The 19,680-nt window shown below is 42.3% G+C and overlaps 1 protein-coding gene across 9 annotated transcripts in view; it reads right to left on the bottom strand.

Annotated features, from left to right (window-relative positions):
• Positions 1 to 19,680, bottom strand: part of CTTNBP2 (cortactin binding protein 2) — a 150,147-nt gene that overhangs the window by 10,204 nt on the left and 120,263 nt on the right. For all 9 annotated transcript variants that reach the window (XM_040472155.1, XM_040472154.1, XM_040472156.1 and 6 more), the window contains 7 exons: positions 19,244 to 19,330; positions 19,073 to 19,172; positions 8,751 to 8,903; positions 8,388 to 8,575; positions 4,874 to 5,052; positions 1,925 to 2,130; positions 1,379 to 1,564 (listed from right to left, as the gene is read on the bottom strand). In XM_040472155.1, the coding sequence (XP_040328089.1) occupies positions 1,379 to 1,564; positions 1,925 to 2,130; positions 4,874 to 5,052; positions 8,388 to 8,575; positions 8,751 to 8,903; positions 19,073 to 19,172; positions 19,244 to 19,330 (1,099 nt within the window). The remainder of the gene's footprint in view (positions 1 to 1,378; positions 1,565 to 1,924; positions 2,131 to 4,873; positions 5,053 to 8,387; positions 8,576 to 8,750; positions 8,904 to 19,072; positions 19,173 to 19,243; positions 19,331 to 19,680) is intronic.

Raw genomic sequence — 19,680 nt, 5'->3', positions numbered from 1 at the left:
GGTTTTAAACCCTATAGAAACTGTAACAAACTTGGCACTAATAGTGAAGAGCCTGGATGACTCCTATCTGGAGTGTTTATGAATTATTCCATGTACCATGGGATTAAAGTGACATGGATGGAGGAAAACAGCACTGGACTTGCAAGAAACAAAAACATGGACTGCAGATCCCCATGTTTCCAGAAGAGGTGATCTGGACACACAGCCAAGGGTTTCTGAACCTCAGTGTTGTTACCTGGAAATGGAGAGGATAATACTCACGTTCGAGCTCTTCTGCAATATACATAGGGATAAATAAGAGGGAGGTATTAGTCCTTACTGCAGAAGGTCGCCTCGGGAGTCTCCAGGCCATATTAGGGGCTGCAGTCTAATGACTTTACTCCCTGAATCAAACACTGTAACTTTGGGAAATAATGGCAACATTTACCTTAAAAAAGTATAAGTAGACTCTCAATTTATTCAGTGAGTTTCTATTCAATCATTAAAAAAAAAAAAAAATTCCTCACGTTTACAGACACACAACTTGCTGGAGTTTATAATTACCTCATGTATTAATATTAAAAATCAACAAAATACGAGCTTAAGTATGAAAATACATTAAAGAACAAAAGCAATTTTTCTTGTTTCAAGATGTTAGGCATAATGTTCTCTTTTGTAGCAACTCTACTGCTATAACATTGCCATTAAATTATACACAACAGGATATGTTGGGGGTAGGGGTGGGGCTCCTGAAGACCTACAGTTAATTTCTCTCAGAAATCCACAGTGCATAGAGGTTGGAACATCTTTTCTATCTTACTCAAGTAAGGATTTCCTTTAGAGAAGACATTTATAATTTGTATAATTGTTGACTACCCTATTATCAAAGCCAAAATGAATAGGTCTAACACCAGAAGTAAATGCGTTATATCTTGGCAGAATGAGAACTTCTATCTTTTTTATAGATGATCTTCCATTATATTGAATCTCTGATGATTTATTAGAATGTAAACTCTAAGAGGGTAGGGATTTTTGTGTTTTCTCTGCTCTATTTCCAATGTATAGAATAGAGCCTGGCACATGGTACAATATATGAACAAGAAATAGTTAAAACTGATTCACTCATAAAGGCCTTAAACTGGTATCAAATATGTCTATTCACATACTTCAAGAAATATATGTGGCTTTTAGACACACAAAAGGAGAAAACTATATAGATTTAGTTGTGGATGCCACAAAAAACAAACAAGTATTTCTCCCAAATAGTTTTGGAAATGTACCTACTACTCCCTGTTAGTTCTATGAAAATATGCATTGAAAAACTCAAAAGCACATTTGCAATCAGAAACCCGATCACTAGTGCCCACGCTCCTCCAGGCAGCACAGACGCCTCCCTCACCTTCCTCACTCAGGCCCGGCTTATTCCAGGAGGGTGGAGAGAAGCGGCCAGACTTCTTGCGAGGACTGGTGCTCACTTTTCTCCAGGCACCGCTCTCTCCTTTCTTCTTGCTGTAACTGTGGTAACTTGAAACTATAGAGAGAGGGAAACTTCCTCCTCTGAAATCAGCCGCGTGCTGGTCCAGCTCTGAAACAACACAAATCACGTTTTGCCAAAAGGAAGTTAATGATAATGTGGTTTCAGTCAGGCAAAACAGAACAATTGCAATTCTCCAAGAAATTACTCTTCAGAATCATGGCTGTGCTTAATACCCAAGCAGGGATGCTGTGAACCAACAAAATTCACTTGGAGATCTGCAATTTAAACATGAGCCAGTAATTTGGAGAGCGTGAGTTCTGAAACAATGGTATGAAATATACATTGAGTCGACGTAATTTCTTTACTTACAAAGAAGGAAAAAATCGCTCCCTAGTAACAAATGCAAACCAGTATTATATAAGAGGCAGTTTCCTCCCCTTCCCTCCCCTCCCAGCACCAACCCTGTACCTGCTCTCGGGAGGGGACAGCCATGCAGCACGGCTTTATTGAGCAAGATGCTGAGAGCAGCTTTAACCACAGCCTGCTGTCCTTGGCTGGGGTGTTTTTTAGCAGTTGCCAGCCCCAAGCCAGGTTGTCTTTTCACAGAGGCTCTTGACAATATTGCTTCTTGAACTCTGGGTGCAATGATAGCATTCCACAGCTTAGCCATCCACCTTGCAAGAGAAGGGCGGTTCACAGTTAGGACCCGACCTCTCTCAAATCACACACCATACTACAAAGGACAAGTTTGAAGAGCATGGAGAAAACACTAAGTGTTTCTACAGATATGCTACCTTTCATAGGTAGTTTTGAAATAAGTAACATTTGAATAAGTGACATTTTGCCTCAGAAATACAATGTGTATTAAAAAAAACTGTTTTATAAAATCACTGAGAGCAGTTATCAGTGCTTAAGTGTGGACTGAATGAATGCATGAATAAAATACATGGAAAGGAAGGTAAATTTATAGGCAGAAGTTTACAAAAAATATTTCCTGGAAGTGTATGTCTAAATAGCTGAAGCTTACTTGCCATATTTTCTTAATAAGACACATATCTTCTAATATTTCTGAAACTGGGGTATATCTTATCATCAGTGGCAAATTAAATCTGTCTACCCCAAGGCAAAGTCTCAGTGTCTGCATGTAGGTGGGCTTAGCCCTGCAGAGCAGGGATGGGGTCAACCAGCTGTCTCCTAAGATGGACTCTTTGCAGTAACAGCTGTAGTAGCAGGACTTTACCCAAGTATCGGGCATCCAATAGCAATTAAAATTCCTTCAAAAAAGATTACACTTTGTTGCAACATTAAAAATAAAAGACACTTGATTAAAGGCTGTAGAAACTAAACTACATCTCCTCGTACAGCAAAGTTTTCAAAACCATTAGGTATCAGCACACGCCTTTCAAGACTGTTAAAACTTTTACCCAGGTATCAAGCATCTCTCTATTTTAAGCTCTCTGTTAATGTCTAATGATATGTAATTCAAGAGGAAAAAAACTGTAATAAGGGAATACAGACAAAAGTCTGGTGTTCTGTAGCATGAGTCAAACTTGCACAGGTACTCCTACAGGTGCTAACGGGGTAAAGATGGCAGGCTTTGATTTAAAAAAACAAAACAAAACACACTTCCTTAAGAGGGTTGTTGGGAGATAATCCTCCATGGCATTTTTGCACATTTAGTGTCCACTTTAGTTCTGGACTATCTTTTTAAGGACGTTAGTATGGCAAACAGCCTTGGAAGATAGAGATGGTGTCTCCATCTGGAGCAGGAGGCAGATTTATTTCCTTACTAGGATAAGAAAAGTGATGTTTCCTTCCAGGGCAAAGGGTGGGTGGATTTGCTAGCACCCCCCCCCCCCCCAGGGGATGGGGGCATTCCTAAGCCCATTGTTGGGCAGTGGTGAGGCAAAGCCAGCATCCATGGGCCACCATGCATCATCCCCTGGGACCTGTGGAGCTAGGAAAACCAATGCAAATATGGAGTGCTGGCTGGGGCCACACTGTGAATAATGAAGTCCTTGGCCCCTGATCCAGCATTGTGCACTTGCGGCAGCCTGACCCGTTGGCCTGCAAATAGGGTGAACATCTCAGAACCTCTACAGTTGCCGGCGAAGACTGTGCTTCAGATAGGAAAGGCCAAAATTAGCTCCTAAGAATCCTTAGACTCTGGATGTGAAAAATGCTTAAATTTAACACTGATGACAAAAGAGGCAATTATATGAATAAATGTATCTCTGTTCTTTAGCAAGAAAATGCTGTATATATTTTAATATTGTAATTCTTCCTTTCCCCCAATTAGCTGTTTTGAAATTGACAGTTTGTTACCGTAGAAAAGATAGATTGTCTGTATCCTCTGCTTTCCGAAATGGATTTCTGCCCGGGATGCCAGAAAGACAGACTCAATGCTAACAGTCAATCACAGAACCTTACTAAGTTGGACTGTGATGAATTTTTTCCTCCTGATTTGCTATTTCATTAACCTTATTATTAATATATCTATTCTCGTGAGCTGTTACAAAGGAAAACATGGTGAGTATTTAAGTCTCATTAATAGAGGAGGAAGCTTTTTAATTCATCAATAGAATGCACGCTTTTGTTCTTGGTTACAGGATCCTTGATGAATATCTCAGGTAGGCCTTTACCAGGAGACACAGCACTACGTGTTGAACAGGATTCCAAGGAGCCTTCTCTGACAGATGGAAACTACTACTTACTAGGTCTTAGTAAAAACAGTTTCCTTAGGAGCTACCCAACAGGTAAGTCTTGGTCATCCTCTGACAGGAAGCACAGAGCTCTGCCACTCCATGTTGATGACAGGAGGTGATACAAGGTGGCCCTTCAGCATGCTGGCTCTCACAGGTCCCAAACATTACCATGGCTTTATTTTAATTTTAATTTAATGTAGTTTATTTATCTGAGAGACAAGGGTGCAAGAGCACACACAAGCGAGCAAGGGAGGGGCAGAGAGAAAGGGAAAGAAAGGATATGTGCTGACAGCATAGAGCCCGCTGCAGGGCTCGGACCCACAAACTGTAAGATCACGACCTGAGCCGAAACCAAGAGTCGGACGCTTAATGGACTGAGCCACCTAGGTGCCCCGCTAAGGCTCTATTTTAAATAGGTAAATAAGGGGGCACCTGGGTGGCTCAGTCGGTTAAGCGTCCGACTTCAGCTCAGGTCATGATCACACGGTCCGTGAGTTCGAGCCCCGCGTCGGGCTCTGTGCTGACAGCTCAGAGCCTGGAGCCTGTTTCAGATTCTGTGTCTCCCTCTCTTTCTGCCCCTCCCCCGTTCATGCTCTGTCTCTCTCTGTCTCAAAAATAAATAAATAAATAAATAAATAAATAAATAAGTAAGTAAGTAAGTAAGTAAGTAAGTAAATCAATACACAGGTAAATAAGGAGAAATGACACTTACTTCACTGTCGCTTGGGCATGTCCTGGGACTATGGGACAAGACAGGAAATACTTTGGCCCCAGAAGTGCTTCAGGTGTGCCCAAGCGGGCCAGGCAGGAGTTGAGCTGGCGCCAGACAGCCAGGGCCCAGTCGACAGTCTTGCACACAGGATCACAGGGAGAGGGCACCTGACCTCTGAACTACGGAGACAGAGAGGCCGAACATGGGGCTTGGCTTAGAACAGTGATTCCTTTCCTTCTGTTTTTAACAGTTCACAAATTAAAAATACAAACATTTAAAACTATAAAACAAAAATGAAGCTGGATCTGATCTGCCTGAGGGGCTGGGGGAGGGACAGCTAATCCACAATATCAAGTGTGTTAGCATGAGGTTCAGACCTGCAGCTGATGAGGCAAAATGAAAGGGTTCAGACACAAAAGAGCAGCAAGACGACCAAGAAACCTTACACAAATTCTTAAATATCAATTGTGGAAGAAATTATTATTCACATGCATACAAAGTACCTCACAGGGACTTGCACATAGTGTTCAAAAGGATTTTGATTTCATAAAGCAAAAAGTGACATTAGCTATTGCAATATTTGGGTTAAGTGACAAGATGGTACACCTGGATCTGTGGCATGTTCGCCTCGTATTTAATTTCCCTAGAAAAAAGGTCTCAGATAAAATGCAAACCTCATCAAAATGTACACAGCTCTGCTGGCATAAAGAAATTTGTTTCCAAATTTTTTAAACATGCAAATTTTAAACACCAGTATAGAACATACAGGCTTTGATGGTAGAGGTTCTTTTTAGATTTATATTTTACAGAATCAAAATTTGTAGTACAGAGGGTTCACAAAAGGACAAAGATTTCTTTAGTATTAGGCAAAATATCCTTCAATTATTTAAAAAGTCAGATATGGCTGTTAACTCAGTATTTTATAAGATTCATATAAATCTGTTTTAGCAAGTAATTATGATATTAAGACAAGGGACAGTCTATGAATATGGCTAGGTCCTACTTGAAGGGATATAATTTGGCCAAAATGAAAGAGTGGTTCAGTGATCCCCACAGCTCTGTTAAAATGATATGAGTATGTTACATGAGGCTTTGGGATCTCATAATTTCCCTTCTGTTCAAAAGAAGAACAATCATATTTCTCTTTTTCTGATATTCTTCCAGCAAGAATGAGATCATGTACTACAATTAATGACAACTGAATATTTACTTATTAATAAAGGTATAATTATTGTTTATTAAATGCTAGTAGGATGCCTGGTATTGTCCTGAAAGGCCTCTTGACTTCTATTCCTTGAAGGAATTGTACGAAGAAACTGTGATCAAGTGCCAGCAAATGTGTAAGTGCCCCCAAAGCTTGGGTCCTGTTCTGTGGTTAGGAGATTTCTGATGTTGGCAGGAGCCTCTCATGCCCATCATACATGTACCCAAGGAATCTGTTTTATTAACCTCCTTGTAGTGATTCTTGCTAAGTGAAAGGCATTACCCTTCTGCCTTCCTGTTCTTCATGGCACACCCCTTGTTTCCATTCTCAAACACAGTGGAGAAAAAAGCACAGCTTAAAGCTTGGAACTTACTTTTCAAAATAACTAAAATAAATCCTTCACAAACTACGTGTATCAGAGAACTGGGTATGTGTGTGTGTGGGGGGGGTACACTTTACCTGAAATAGTTCCACATCTACAGAATAAAACTGGTAGTTTTCAGAGACCAGCATGACCCCTGGGCAAGGATGACGTGCAAATTCGTGAAGCTTGCGTGTTTTTCCCTGAGGTAAATTATTGACTTTGGGTGATCAAGATTCAATATAGGTTCGTTCTTGGTAGAAATGTACCATTCTGGTGAGGGATGTTGATGACGAGGGGAGACGATACATGTATGGGAGCAGGAAGTATTGGCAAATCTGGGTATCTTCCTCTCAATTTTATTGCAATCTAAAACTGCTCTTATAAAAAAATAAAGGCTTTAAAAAGAATGAGTATCTTTTGTGATTATTTATGCGAATTTTTTGGCAAAGAGATTTAAATATTAATGATAAAATTAATGGAAGCATCAATAATATGAAAAGCTACACAACTATGATGGCTGTTACCTCATCTTTCTTCCTACTGGTGGTCATCATACGATGGCCTGGCTTTGGTCAAAAGCATGTATTTATTACCAGCCAACAGTCTTCAACATAGTTGGGGTAGAAAATTTCTCTGATTAAATTAGAAATTTCAAATACTAACTCAAATCACTACTGGCAAGCAAGCACAGCTCACTGAATTATCAGAACCGCTCCCACTCTGTATTTCTCCTCACTCTCCTCCCAATCCTGCACCCACAAATGTGTGCACATTCACACACTCTAACACAACAGACACAGAATTTTGTTCAGGTACTTGGTAGAGAAGGTAGAAGTCTCGCCATGGTCTGGGGCAAAGGGGTGGGCAAAAAACCAGTTCTGATTAATGACACATGTAGGGAAAGCCTTCTGTTTCTGGGGGTTTCAGAAAAAGATCCTTTGCTCCGTGAGAAAGAAACTGAGAAGGCCAAAGCTCTCTTATCTGAAGTAGCATCCAGATTCCTGCCTCTGATTTTGTGTGGTGCCTAAGCCTGGCTGACATCCTGCCATCTTGAAGGGAGGTCAAGAGACTCCCCCAGACCCAGGACCTGACATCACAGAGGTGAACAGAAGTCACCGATATCTGCCACAAGACACCTGGTTATAGAGGGGAAAAAAGCCTCTTTTTGTGAAGTAGGTAGCGGCGGGTATTGTGTTATCTGCAGCTTAAAATATTGTGATAGAAGATACTGTCTTCCAAATGTGGCCTGTTGGGCTAGATTAAGGGATAAAGTCTTAGTAATCAAGCTCACGGTACCATCAAATCAAAGCTGACACTCATACTGGCTCGATTTAAGTATAGTAATTAAATAGTAATGTCCTAAATTTGGTCGGCACTAAAGTAATTAAATAGTAATGTCCTAAATTTGGTCGGCACTAAGTTGATTTTGTTATTTGGGGGCTACAGAATATTTTATTCCAAAACAATCACTGAACTAGTTCTACTCACTCTTGAAAATGTGTCTAAAGCTAGAGAATTTTAATGTTCATGTGACTTTTTTTTATATTTCTTATAGCACGGTATAGCAGTAACATATTGAAACTGGCTTGAGTGGATGGATAATGGTGAAGACTCCAAGGAAGTGGCAGCTATTCTTAAAACCAGTGGTCAATTTCCTAATCTAGCCATCTATAGCATTTAGAACGTGGAGAGACTCCTTGAGAACAGTTAATAACAACAGTAAAACCTATTTGCTTTTTGTTTTCTTTCCTTCTTCTTTTTTTTTTTTTTTTACTTAACACAGTCCAGAAACTGTTCTGTTTTATGTGTTATCTTATTTAATCCTTGAATATCTGAAATTTTTCCTTGACCAAGGCTGCACAGTCACTTAGCGGTAGAACTCCCACCCAGGCCCCCAGACGCTAACACCCCTTCTCCAGGAGGCATGCTGCAGCTCAGGTTGTTACCTTATTCACTACTTTCCTCCGTAGGAACCTCTGCAGCAGCCCCTGCATGGGCTCACCGTCCCACCGCAGCTGAACCCAGCGGAAATGCTGCTGTACCAGTAAGTCGGAGCCCTGCAGACAGGCCTTGGCAATGGTTCCCATCAGAAAGCAGTTCTCATGAAAGTAGTAACATTCAGACGTTCCGTTTCCTAAAACAAACCAAAAGCAATGGCCCAACCTCGGTAAGCCATACGATGGGACCATGCAGAGTAAAGTAAGTCTAAGAAAGAACAAGAGGTGCAACTCGAAATCTGAGCAAGAGAATGATTACAATAATCTCACAGAAGCTTGCTTCTTTCTGGGCATGGTCTTGCCATTTATTACCTTTTTGAAAAGTCCAGGGGCTTTCAGTGCTGCGATTTTCCAGAGGTGCCAGAAAGTCCCCTAGTAACTCAGACAATGAAGATTTTTCCAAATTCTCTAAGATGATGATGATTTTCTTATTAACAGGAGACTGTTTCACTGGGATCAGACAAGCTGTGGTCAGAAACAAAATTTAGTGATTAAAGTTTTTACAAAAACCTGTATGAACTGTGTTAAAAATGAAAGTCTGGGGTGTCTGGGTGGCTCAGTAGGTTAAGCATCTGGCTTCAACTCAGATCATCATCTCACAGTTCTTGAGTTCGAGCCCCGCATCGGGCTCTGGGCTGACACTCGGAGACTCGATCCTGCTTGGGATTCTGTGTCTCCCTCTCTCTCTCTCTCTCTGCCCCTCCCCCACTCGGGCTCTGCCTCTCTCACTCACTCACTCAAAAATAAATTTTAAGAAAAACTTTTTAAAAATGAAAGTCTGGGGGGCGTCTGGGGGGCTCAGTCTGTTAAACATCCAACTCTTGGTTTCGGCTCAGGTCATGATCTCACTGTCCTGAGACTAAGCCCCACATTAGGCTCAGCACTGAGCATGCAGCCTACTTGTGATTCCCTCTGTCTCCCTCTCTCTCTCTCTGTCCCTCCCCTGTTCATGCTCACTTTCTCTCTCTCTCTCTCTCTCAAAATAAATAAATAAACTTAAAAAAATAAAGTCTGTGGGGCGCCTGGGTGGCGCCGTCGGTTAAGCATCCGACTTCAGCCAGGTCACGATCTCGCGGTCCGTGAGTTCGAGCCCCGCGTCGGGCTCTGGGCTGACGGCTCGGAGCCTGGAGCCTGTTTCCGATTCTGTGTCTCCCTCTCTCTCTCTCTGCCCCTCCCCCGTTCATGCTCTGTCTCTCTCTGTCCCAAAAATAAATAAAAACGTTGAAAAAAAAATTTAAAAAAAAATAAATAAAAAAATAAAGTCTGAAAAGATGGACTAGTGGTTACCTATAGAAGGAAAAACTTGTGAACAGGAATGGGGCACACAGTCACTTTCGGGAAGCTGGGAATAATCTATCTCTTGGCCTGGTCAGTGGCTAAACGGTTATTTTATTTAAAATTATTCATTAGGGGTGCTGGGTGGCTCAGTCAGTTAAGTTTCTGACTCTTGGTTTCAGCACAGGTCATGATCTCACAGCTCGTGGGTTCAAGCCCTGAATCAGGCTTTGCACTGACAACACGGATCCTGCTTGGGATTCTCTCTCTCCTTCTCTCTCTCTGCCCCTTCCCTACTTGTGCTGTCTCTGCCTCTCTCAAAATAAATAAACTGCAAAAAATATTCACTTATCTATAAATATAAATACATAAGTATGTATTTTATGGATGTATATTTCATAATACAGAAAGCCAGAAGCCCTTAAATGACCTTTTAAATTACACATATGAGGAATATTCATCAAATTATGGAGACAGGACCTCAAAGGTAAGCAGATGAATTCTCTCTCATTTTACAGACCTCAGAGAGGTTCAAGTGGTTTGACTGGGGTTTCAGCCAACAGTTGTAAAGAAGGACTAGGGCTCCTGAATCTAATCTCAATGGACCTCCTACTAAGATGGGGGGACTAAACTGTATACTGACCCAAAATGAAAGCTGGAAAGTAAATGGAAGATTACGATTATATGTAGGAAACGAGTACGTCTGTAGACAGAATGTACTTGACATATGCCTAGAACCTAAGCACTCAAATGTTAATACTGTATTTACAATGTATACACTACTTCTGATACACCAGTGAACTAACTGAAATTAAGATCACTTTTTAATTTTTAAGATTCTGAGATGCCTCAGTCTTAGCCAAATTAACCTTGAGAAAAAGAGATCACTTTAAAATACCTGAGAGTAATTTTACCAAGTATCCCACTTTTCACAAATACTCACAATGGGTTATACTCGATTCCCCCTCGTTACTACAGACACAATGCATTTTCACTTTCAAGAGAACTCCTAGAACATTGTAAATGAATCTCTTCTGAGACTGAAATAGCTCTTCTGCATGCTATGAAGCTTTAAAACTAGAAAACTAGAAACAGTAACAGCCACCTCTCAATTTAGTTGCTTTGTGGGGGCTGTTAACACTAGTGTCTGATGTGTGTGTGTGTGTCTGATCCCCTTCAACACAGCTATTTAGTAAAAAAGTGCTAAAAATCTGTGCTTCGCAGCATTCAAATGTCCTTTAGAAATACATTCACTGTGCAAGTGTGATCTATCTATAGTTCATTAAAACAACAGTGATAAATAAACCTCTTCTACCTAGTGATAAAGAACAGACCAAGTTGAATGGTAGGTTTACCTCCTTTCCACCAAGGACTGAAGACCTCCAGCTTTTCCTTGATCTATACTGAATGTACAGCTACCTCCAGTGGCTCTGAAGCTGGCATCCAGTCAAAATCTATCTGTAGCAACATGTACCTGCATTTTAACAGATGCTCATCCACTGCCCCCCACTGCCCCCACTGCTGTATCTCTCTTGCTAAGTGCTATGGCATACCAGAGATGACTGATTCTAACCGGGGGATGTGGCACTTTAAAATGCAACCATTACAAGGAATAGCATCTTAATAGCTTAGGAGACGGGTAAGCTTACTAGTTGTAAGAAATGACACTGGCACAGAAGGAGGCAGGGCAGGGCTCAGTCCTAGAAGGGACTAAGGCATCAAGTCAAGGTGAGAACAGCTGCAAGAGGGCATCATGGTGAACTCGAGGCTGATACGTACCTCCTACCATGATGGGCTGGGACTGGGGGTGGAGTCACATCTATGGAATGGGATCAAGTAGCCGCAGCTGTGGACAGCAGCAGTGTGGCAGACTGGGCTGCCGGGAAACATCCCCTGGGACCCAGCCGCAGATGTTCTGACTCACGTGGTCCGGGCTGGGCCATCAGTATTTTGTGTGCGGCCTGAGGTGAGACTTGATGATATGAAGCCTCAGAACCCGGCCACAAATGACAAGTGGAAGACCTAGAATGTCGTCTTGGGAGGGAGAAGCCACCAGCTCTGGGAAGCCATGGAAGTGTCTAAGGAGGGGGATAAACAGGACTTGATTTGTGCTTTGAAATCTCACTCCGGTGCAAAGAACACCTGGAGAGGAAAGAAACAGAAAAACACACAGGCTCTGATTGATGAAGTAATGGGAGCCTCAACCAGGGCATTGGACTGAGCATTTGTTCAGGGCCGAGGCACTGAACAAAACGGTGTTTGAGATGGAGTCAGTAAGACCCAGGGGCTGACTGTCTTGAGAGAAGGGCAGGGCCCCGCCGAAGTCCCAGCAGAGAAGAGGTTGTACAGATCATGGAGGCAGAGAGCACATGAATCAAGAGCGTACTTGGGGTGTGGGTGGGGGTGATGTTTCAGGTCTGACGTATCTGATGAGTTAGGCATCCTTTCAGAGATGTCTAGCAGGTGGTGGGACACAAGCATGAGAGCAACCAGGGAGAATTCAGGCTGGAGAAAAAAGCGAATGAGTTTATAGGAGTGCTGGAGGTCTTTGGAGAGAGGCTTAACATTCTATTGGGTCCACAAGCGAGGGCTGTATTGCTCGTCAATTAATCGCACATTAAATGGACAGCTTGTGCCCTAGACAAAAAGGGGGTAGGCTGCTGTTCACAGCAGTTCAGCTGGGTTGCACCTCATCTTTGTTTATCCTGGTGTCCCGTGAGGTACTGACCAAGGGTCAAATAGACTGGGTTTCTTTGGTGGAAAGCTCTGTCTTCAACACTGCCAGTCTCATTACCTCATTTTTTCAGTAACACCTACTTCTCTAACTACTTAAGTTCAACATCCTTAAATAAGTTGGTTCAAAGGTAAATTTTATTTGTGGAATAGTACGTGTCTATTTCAGGTCATTTGACAGAGTTTTGGGCCTAATGTATTAACCAACCCCAGGGGCAGGAAGTTTCCAGTTTGAAGGATTAACCAGCCTCTGATCAGGGTCTACAGAGATGAAAGGAAGCCACCCACCCCATATTATAGCTGGAGATTTCTTTTAACCTGTTGCCGGAAAGCCAGCCATTCAGATTCCCTTGCCTTATGCTACTTCAAAGTTCTATTTCTGAAATGAATCTATTCCTTTTGTCCTTTTTTCCTTCCAACTTTACAGGCTGTGTCAGCCCTAATCCTCTCCTGCAGGTTGGCATCTCAATCAGACACCCCCCATGGCCACAGGGCTCAGGGCTAAGTCCAGGTTTGCATGCCCTTGCATTAAAAGTTCTGGAGAGTTAGTTCTAGAGCAATACTTGTTGGCTTAAAAACAATTAACCTACCACATTTACAGTTAAATCCAAGCTCTAAAGTGCATCTCAAGTGACCACAAGTCCATAATCTCCCCCTCGGGATGGAGAACAGCCCATCTTTCACAGTCCACTTAAGAGAAGGCTCTGCAGGGGTGATGCTCTGAGTCCAGATGAGAAGCAAGGGGCAAACCTTCAAAGAGCCTCAAGTAACACAGCGTCCAAGGACATAAACTCAGTTATGTGGACTCCAATGACCATATTCTCCTACTAGGACTACGGTAATTCTATCTTCATTACTTCTGAAAAGGAAAGTTCTCTCAAGAATTCTAAGTGTTACTTTCAAACACCAGTCTAGCGTTGAAAACATTTTTTTCCTTACTTTTTAAAATCTTATGTGCCAGGAAGTTGTATCTGTCTTACTGATCTAACTACATAACTTACACTGTGGCAAAATGACCCAATTCTAATACACATTCACACCCTTTTTACCAAATAACAGAGCTATGTGCCATGACTGTCTCCCATGAAAGGCAATATGAAAAAGAAGAGGTTATTTTAAAATAAACAACAATATAACCATTGGTGGCAACTGTGTGAGGTCTTTTTTTAAAATGTGTTCTTCTGTTCTACCTTCTTCTGTTCATGGGAAGCATTTTAATCTCCATATCAGTTTTAGCTTCTTAAAGCTAATTATTTAACATACGTTTGCTACTCTTCCTTCTTGTATCTTTTGCTCATACATTTCTTTTATTCATTCTCTGTGACTCTCCTTGCTGGCTTGCTCCTGCGGTTGTAGAGGAGCAAATGAGGTAATATGTGTGCTGTGTATAATGGAAGATTAAAGTTCAACGTGCTGGCCCAGCCTCATCCAAGTAGTTTAAATCTCTTCCTGTAGAGAAGATAAGGTTAAACGACAGGAATAAACATATTCTTTGCAAATCAGTATAGCCCTTACTTGCAGTCATAATTTGATCAGTTTAATTTCTTGGTGAAAAAGAAAGAATAACTGACAGATAATTCCTATCCCCTCAGTATTCTAAGAGCTGCAGCTGAACAGCCTAGGAACCCCTTCTTCCCTCATCCAGACCTCTGCCTTCTCTACTCTCTGCCTTTTCCCATCACCTCTTGACCAAAAGGACATTCCCTGTTGCGTGCTTTCCGCACTACAAAAGAGGTGACACCACACCCAGCCGAAGGCTCCTTCCCTTTGGCTCCTGTTAGATTCCCTTGCCCCGCTCAAAAGCCCCGAACGTCTCCCCATCCACTCTACTTAAAGTGCACTTTCTCTGTGACCTCTCCATTGGTCACCAGTCAACAGCAGTGGTTCCTGGGGAGAAAACGATGGGCACAGTGGACCGAGTTCTTAGGAGATAAAGGTGGACAGCAGCAAGGAAGATCAGAGGCCACACCCCAATGTTTCTGACACACATTCAGAGAAGGGCAGTGTTTACCCTGCAGTCGATGGGCTCTAACAGCAGGGCGCTGACAAGAGTAGCTTGGCCTGTGGAGTGAACCCTCTGGGAGCTGTAGAGGCTTGTGAGGGAGTGACCAGCAGAAATAAGAAGGGTTAGTGATGGGCCCCCACAGTCACTTGAGCAAGAAATGACAGGTGGGGGGAAGAGAGCGGGAAGTGGAGATGAGACACAGAACCAGATTCAGCTGACTGGGCACGGAGGCATGTATGATATGCTCCGGTGCTTAACTTGGACAACTGCATTCAAGGTCTTAGCAGATGAACCTGTATTTGTGTCTTTGTTATTAAAAAGAGAAAAAAAAAGACAGTTGATAATCACAAATTGCTAAGCCACATAAAGAATAAACTCCTGTCCTATTTAAAGATGATACACCATTTCCTACACAAACGGATAGCTAAAATGGGGATTTTTTTTTGCCTCAGTCAGCTGTCTAAAAACTTCATTTTGAAACTCCAGTTCACTCTATCTTTATGCCCTGTCATCACCTGCTCCGTTATCAACTTCTGCACTCTTTCACCTAACTCTTTTTAAATCTACCGTAAGCAGCTTGCACTTGCTGGTACCTGAAGATGACATGTGACTAGCATTCCCTTGGTCTTTGCCCATGCTATTTCCTCTATCAGATTCACCCACTCATCAGCAAGTATTCGTTAGCCATCAGTGTACAAGGTGAAATAGAACTGGGTATAGTACTAGCCTTCACAATATGCGTGAGTGGACCACGGCAAGAGTTCAAATAATACCCCTCAATGCCTTGACCTACAGTTAGGTGGGACACAGGCATAAACCAAATCTAATGACGTTCATTAGAGGGAGAAGTATCTGGAGGGATCAGAGAAGCTTTCATTTGAAGTGTCCTTAGAGCATTTTAATAGGGGCTTTGTCTATGGTTTCTGGAAGGGCAAAAGCCATGTCTGTTTTAATCAGTACTGCCCAATAATACTGTGCATAGCACCTGCAATGTGGTAGTCACAGTGTGCATTTTGGGGGGGGGCAGGGGGTTGTGTGTTTATCATTCAGATGAAAGCTGCAGCATGAACTAAGACACGGAGAGTAGAAAAGCAAAGGACACTTTGTAAAAAAAGAAACAGCATATTCTTGGAGCACTGACGCTATTTTAAAAGGGTCAGATATTCTAAAAGAGATATACAGGGGCGCCTGGGTGGTGCAGTCGGTTAAGCGTCCGACTTCAGCCAGGTCACGATCTCGCGGTCCGTGAGTTCGAGCCCCGCGTCGGGCTCTGGGCTGATGGCTCAGAGCCTGGAGCCTGTTTCCGATTCTGTGTCTCCCTCTCTCTCTGCCCCTCGCCCGTTCATGCTCTCTCTCTGTCCCAAAAATAAATAAACGTTGAAAAAAAAAAAAAAGAGATATACAAATGGCCCACAAGTCCATGAAAAGATGTATTAGATCACTAATGATCAGGGAAATGCAAAACCAAACCACGATGAGACATCACCTCACACCAGTCAAAATGGATGTCATCAGAAAGACAGTAGATAACAAGTTTTGGCAAGAATGTGGAGGAAAGGGAACCTCTGGAGCACTGGTAGTGGGGATGTAAACTGGTGCAGCCATTATGTTAAACACCATGGAGGTGCCTCAAAAAATGCAAAATACCATGCTGTCCAGCAATCCCACTTCTGGGTATATATACCCAGAGGAAATGAAATCAGGATCTCGGAGAGTTATCTGCACCCCCATGTTCATTGCATCATTATTCACAATAGCCAAGATATGAAAAGAACCTAAGTGCCAACAGATGAACAGATAAAGAAAATGTGGTATATCCATACGGTGGAATATTACTCAATGAGAAAGAAAATCTTGCCGTTTTGAACAACATGGTGGACCTTGAGGGTATTATGCTAACAGAGTTAGAGAAAGACAAGTAGTGTATGATATCACTTACATGGGGAATCTAAAAAAGCCAAACTTATGCAGAGTAAAATGGTGGTTGGCAAGGGCTTGGGGTGAGGGTGAGGGAACTAGAGATCAAAGGATATAAAATTTCAGTTAGAAAATGAGTACTTCTGGAGATCTAATGTACTGCATGGTGACTATAATTAACAATATTGTATCACATACTTGAAAGTTACTAAGAAAGTCCTCTTACCACACACAAAAAAATTGTAATTATGTGAGGTAACAGAGGTATAGCTAACGTTACAGTAATTATTTCCCAACATCTAAGTGTATCAAGTCAACACCTTAAACTTACACAATGCTATATATCTCGATTATACCTCAATTTAAAAAACAAAAAAGAAGGGTCAGATAAGCCAGTCAGGTGAATCAATGTCTACGAATGGAAGGCCTTGAATGCCATTACCTTAGTTCAGTGGGCGCTGGAGGGATGTGCGGGGCAGGGATCAAAGACAGCTTAACCAAAGGTATGACTGCCTGTGAAGGAAGTTCGAGGAGGAGAAGCTGTAGACAGAGCAGCCACTTACAGGAAAATAGAGGAAATACAGGAAAAGGGGGCAAACGGTAGGATGGTGCCAAAGGGATGGATAAAAAGTTATGCCAGGACCCCCCTGGCAGGACGTGACCTGGGAGAAGGATGAGGAGTCTATGAATGAGAGGACCTGGGAGTTCCACACGGTCCTCATGTTGCTTTGAAAATTGAAATAACTGACAACATTGAAAGAAGAAAATCCTACATTTTCACTAAAATAGATCTCTTAAGAGTCACAAGACCACACGACACTGGATCTGCACTGCAGAAAGCAACTAGCTGCTGCAGCTGAGAGCCGCTGCCCTCCTGTAGATGGAGACATGCCTCCCCGCCCCCCGCAGCCCCAGCCAGAGTGCTTCACCCTTGAATGTGGCCTCTTGGCACCTGTGGACATTCAGGTTGTCAAGCCAAGACCGGATTTCAAGTGGGAGGGGCCGAGAGACCGGGAATTAGGAAGAGGAGGTCCTAAGATGCTGCCCCACGCACATAGGTTTAGAAATGGTGTGCTCCTCGTCACCTCTGCCATCCTTTATGAGCGGATTCACTGCTCTCCACTTTTTTTTTTTTTTTTAGGTCTCTAAGCTTAGAGCAGAGAGAATTCAGTCTGTACTTGCTATCTGCCCTGACAGAGTGAGAACAAAATATTTTAGCTTCTTACTTTGAGATGAAACAAGACTGAAAATTGGAAAAAATGTAGTGGGCTTTTGTTATAGGACTAAGTGGGGGAAATAGAAATTTTGGCACAGAAGAGTTTGTAAGGAGCAGTGGCTGGCAGTGATTAAGGGCAGGCTCAGTAACGGTTTCAGTCCTGCTTGGCTGTGTCCTAGCTGTGGCTTGTTCGGGCAAGGTACTCAAACCTCCTGTTTCAAATGTTTTTTCATGTTTTTAAATCAGGGTATTTAGAATAGGGCCGACCAGAGTCAGAGCTTAATACAAGCTAGTGATTATTAGTAACAGCAGCAGAGAAAACAGCTTTCTGCAGCCAATTTTCACTAGTTTCTGATCAAAGACTGACCTCATGCGCTATAGTAACATTCAGATTCTAGTGGGATTTTCCTGTCCTTAAAATGTGCTTCTAGGTCTGTGGGATCTCAGTTCTTCCCCAAACCTGCCTCTTAACTTTATTTCTTGACTTAAAAGCTGCTGTTATTTCCTTCTTCCTAAGGTTGACCTAGTCCTTGATCACGGCTCCAAAGGTGAGACAGACACACTTAAAAGATTTGAATTTGCATTTCAACTCATCCACCACTGATCTTGCAACTGTCTCCCCTCCCCCCCCACCCCACCCCCACCAAGTCCCTGCACCCTCTCCCCAGGGGTCTCTGTGGCCTTGAGCCTTTGAAGACTGGAGTCTGGTCCATTGCGGTTTCATGTCGGAGTTGCTAGCCATGCTGTGCTCTGCAGGGTATGCTAAAGCCACCTGTGATCAAGCTTTGTGTGTTAAACTCTGGAGCCTGAGACAGAAAGATCATGAAAAAGTTATATTAATAAACGTGTTTAATCCTGGTTCTGCCACTCTGTACTTGTGGCAAGATACCAAACCTCTTCCGTGCCAGTTTCTTCATGTTTGAAACAGGTAAGTTACTTACTGGCACAGGGCTGTTGTAGAGACTAAATGAATTAATTACCGTGTGTAATATGTTTAGCAAAATGCCAGTCAATGACACGCCGAGGGTTAGGTGGAGAAAGCAGTTTACCTCAGGTGCTTCAATATGGGTGCTTTGGTTGTAGAGAACTTATGAATAATACCAAAAATCTATCTACTTTTTATCATCACCATACAATTCTAAACAGCATCAGTGGCACAATACTTAGTCCTGCTAGGATGGACGGCTCCCAACACCTCCTCCCTTAGTATACCTCTGGTGCCAGTTACATAGAATGCTCACAACGGATAATGATTTACAAACAAAAGATGGGGGCGGGGGGAGAAAATGTGGGATAAGCAATCAATGCAATGCCAGAAACACAAAAATAAATTCTTTTGCAAGTGTTCCTTCTCATCCCATAGCTGTTGGATAATCGAGAAGTCAACTTAAATTTACCCCTTAGAAAGAAAGCTTATTTCCTTTTAACAGCATCACTGAAGATCATGCCCTTCGGTTACCACAACTCAGTCTGCTGGAAGGGTCTTACCACTATTGATGAACAGGTCTATTAGCTGTTCCTTGGAGAAACCAGCATCCACTTCGGCTCTCACTATTTCACAGGTGAATCCTGCAGCCATTTGTCTGTGCTGTGATAAGAAACGAGCAATTAGTTCCTGCTTTCAAGGAAAAGGGGGGGATAGGTGTAATGGGTACTTACCTTCATGCAGAGTGCAAGCTGATGTGCTATGTAGTCTTGCAAACTTCCTTCGGGGCCATGGAAGATGACATTATGGTACTGCTCGACCTATTAACAAACCAAGAAGAAATCTTCAGTGAAAATGCTAAGAAGAGGAAAAAAAAAAAGTGGTACCCAAGCAGGAAATTTTCTGATTGTCCTCAGCTTTTGAAAATATTAAAAATATTATTTTCAGGATTAACTGTATGCACTGGGCACTCGAAGTCTTTCACTTTAATGTGAAATACTGGCAAATTTAGTATTTATTTACTACATTGAGTAAAAGAGCTAACACTTTATTAAAAAGCATACTCTTTCTTCCCTATAATTTTTATTGTTTAATGTTTATGTATTTTTAAGAGACAGACAGAGTGTGAGCAGAGAAAGGGCACAGAAAGAGGGAGACACAGAATTTGAAG

Source organism: Herpailurus yagouaroundi, unplaced genomic scaffold (genome assembly GCF_014898765.1).
Source record: "Herpailurus yagouaroundi ecotype Mexico unplaced genomic scaffold, PumYag 100, whole genome shotgun sequence".
Classification (NCBI taxonomy): Eukaryota; Metazoa; Chordata; class Mammalia; order Carnivora; family Felidae; genus Herpailurus; species Herpailurus yagouaroundi.
This window is presented reverse-complemented; position numbering and strand designations above follow the sequence as displayed.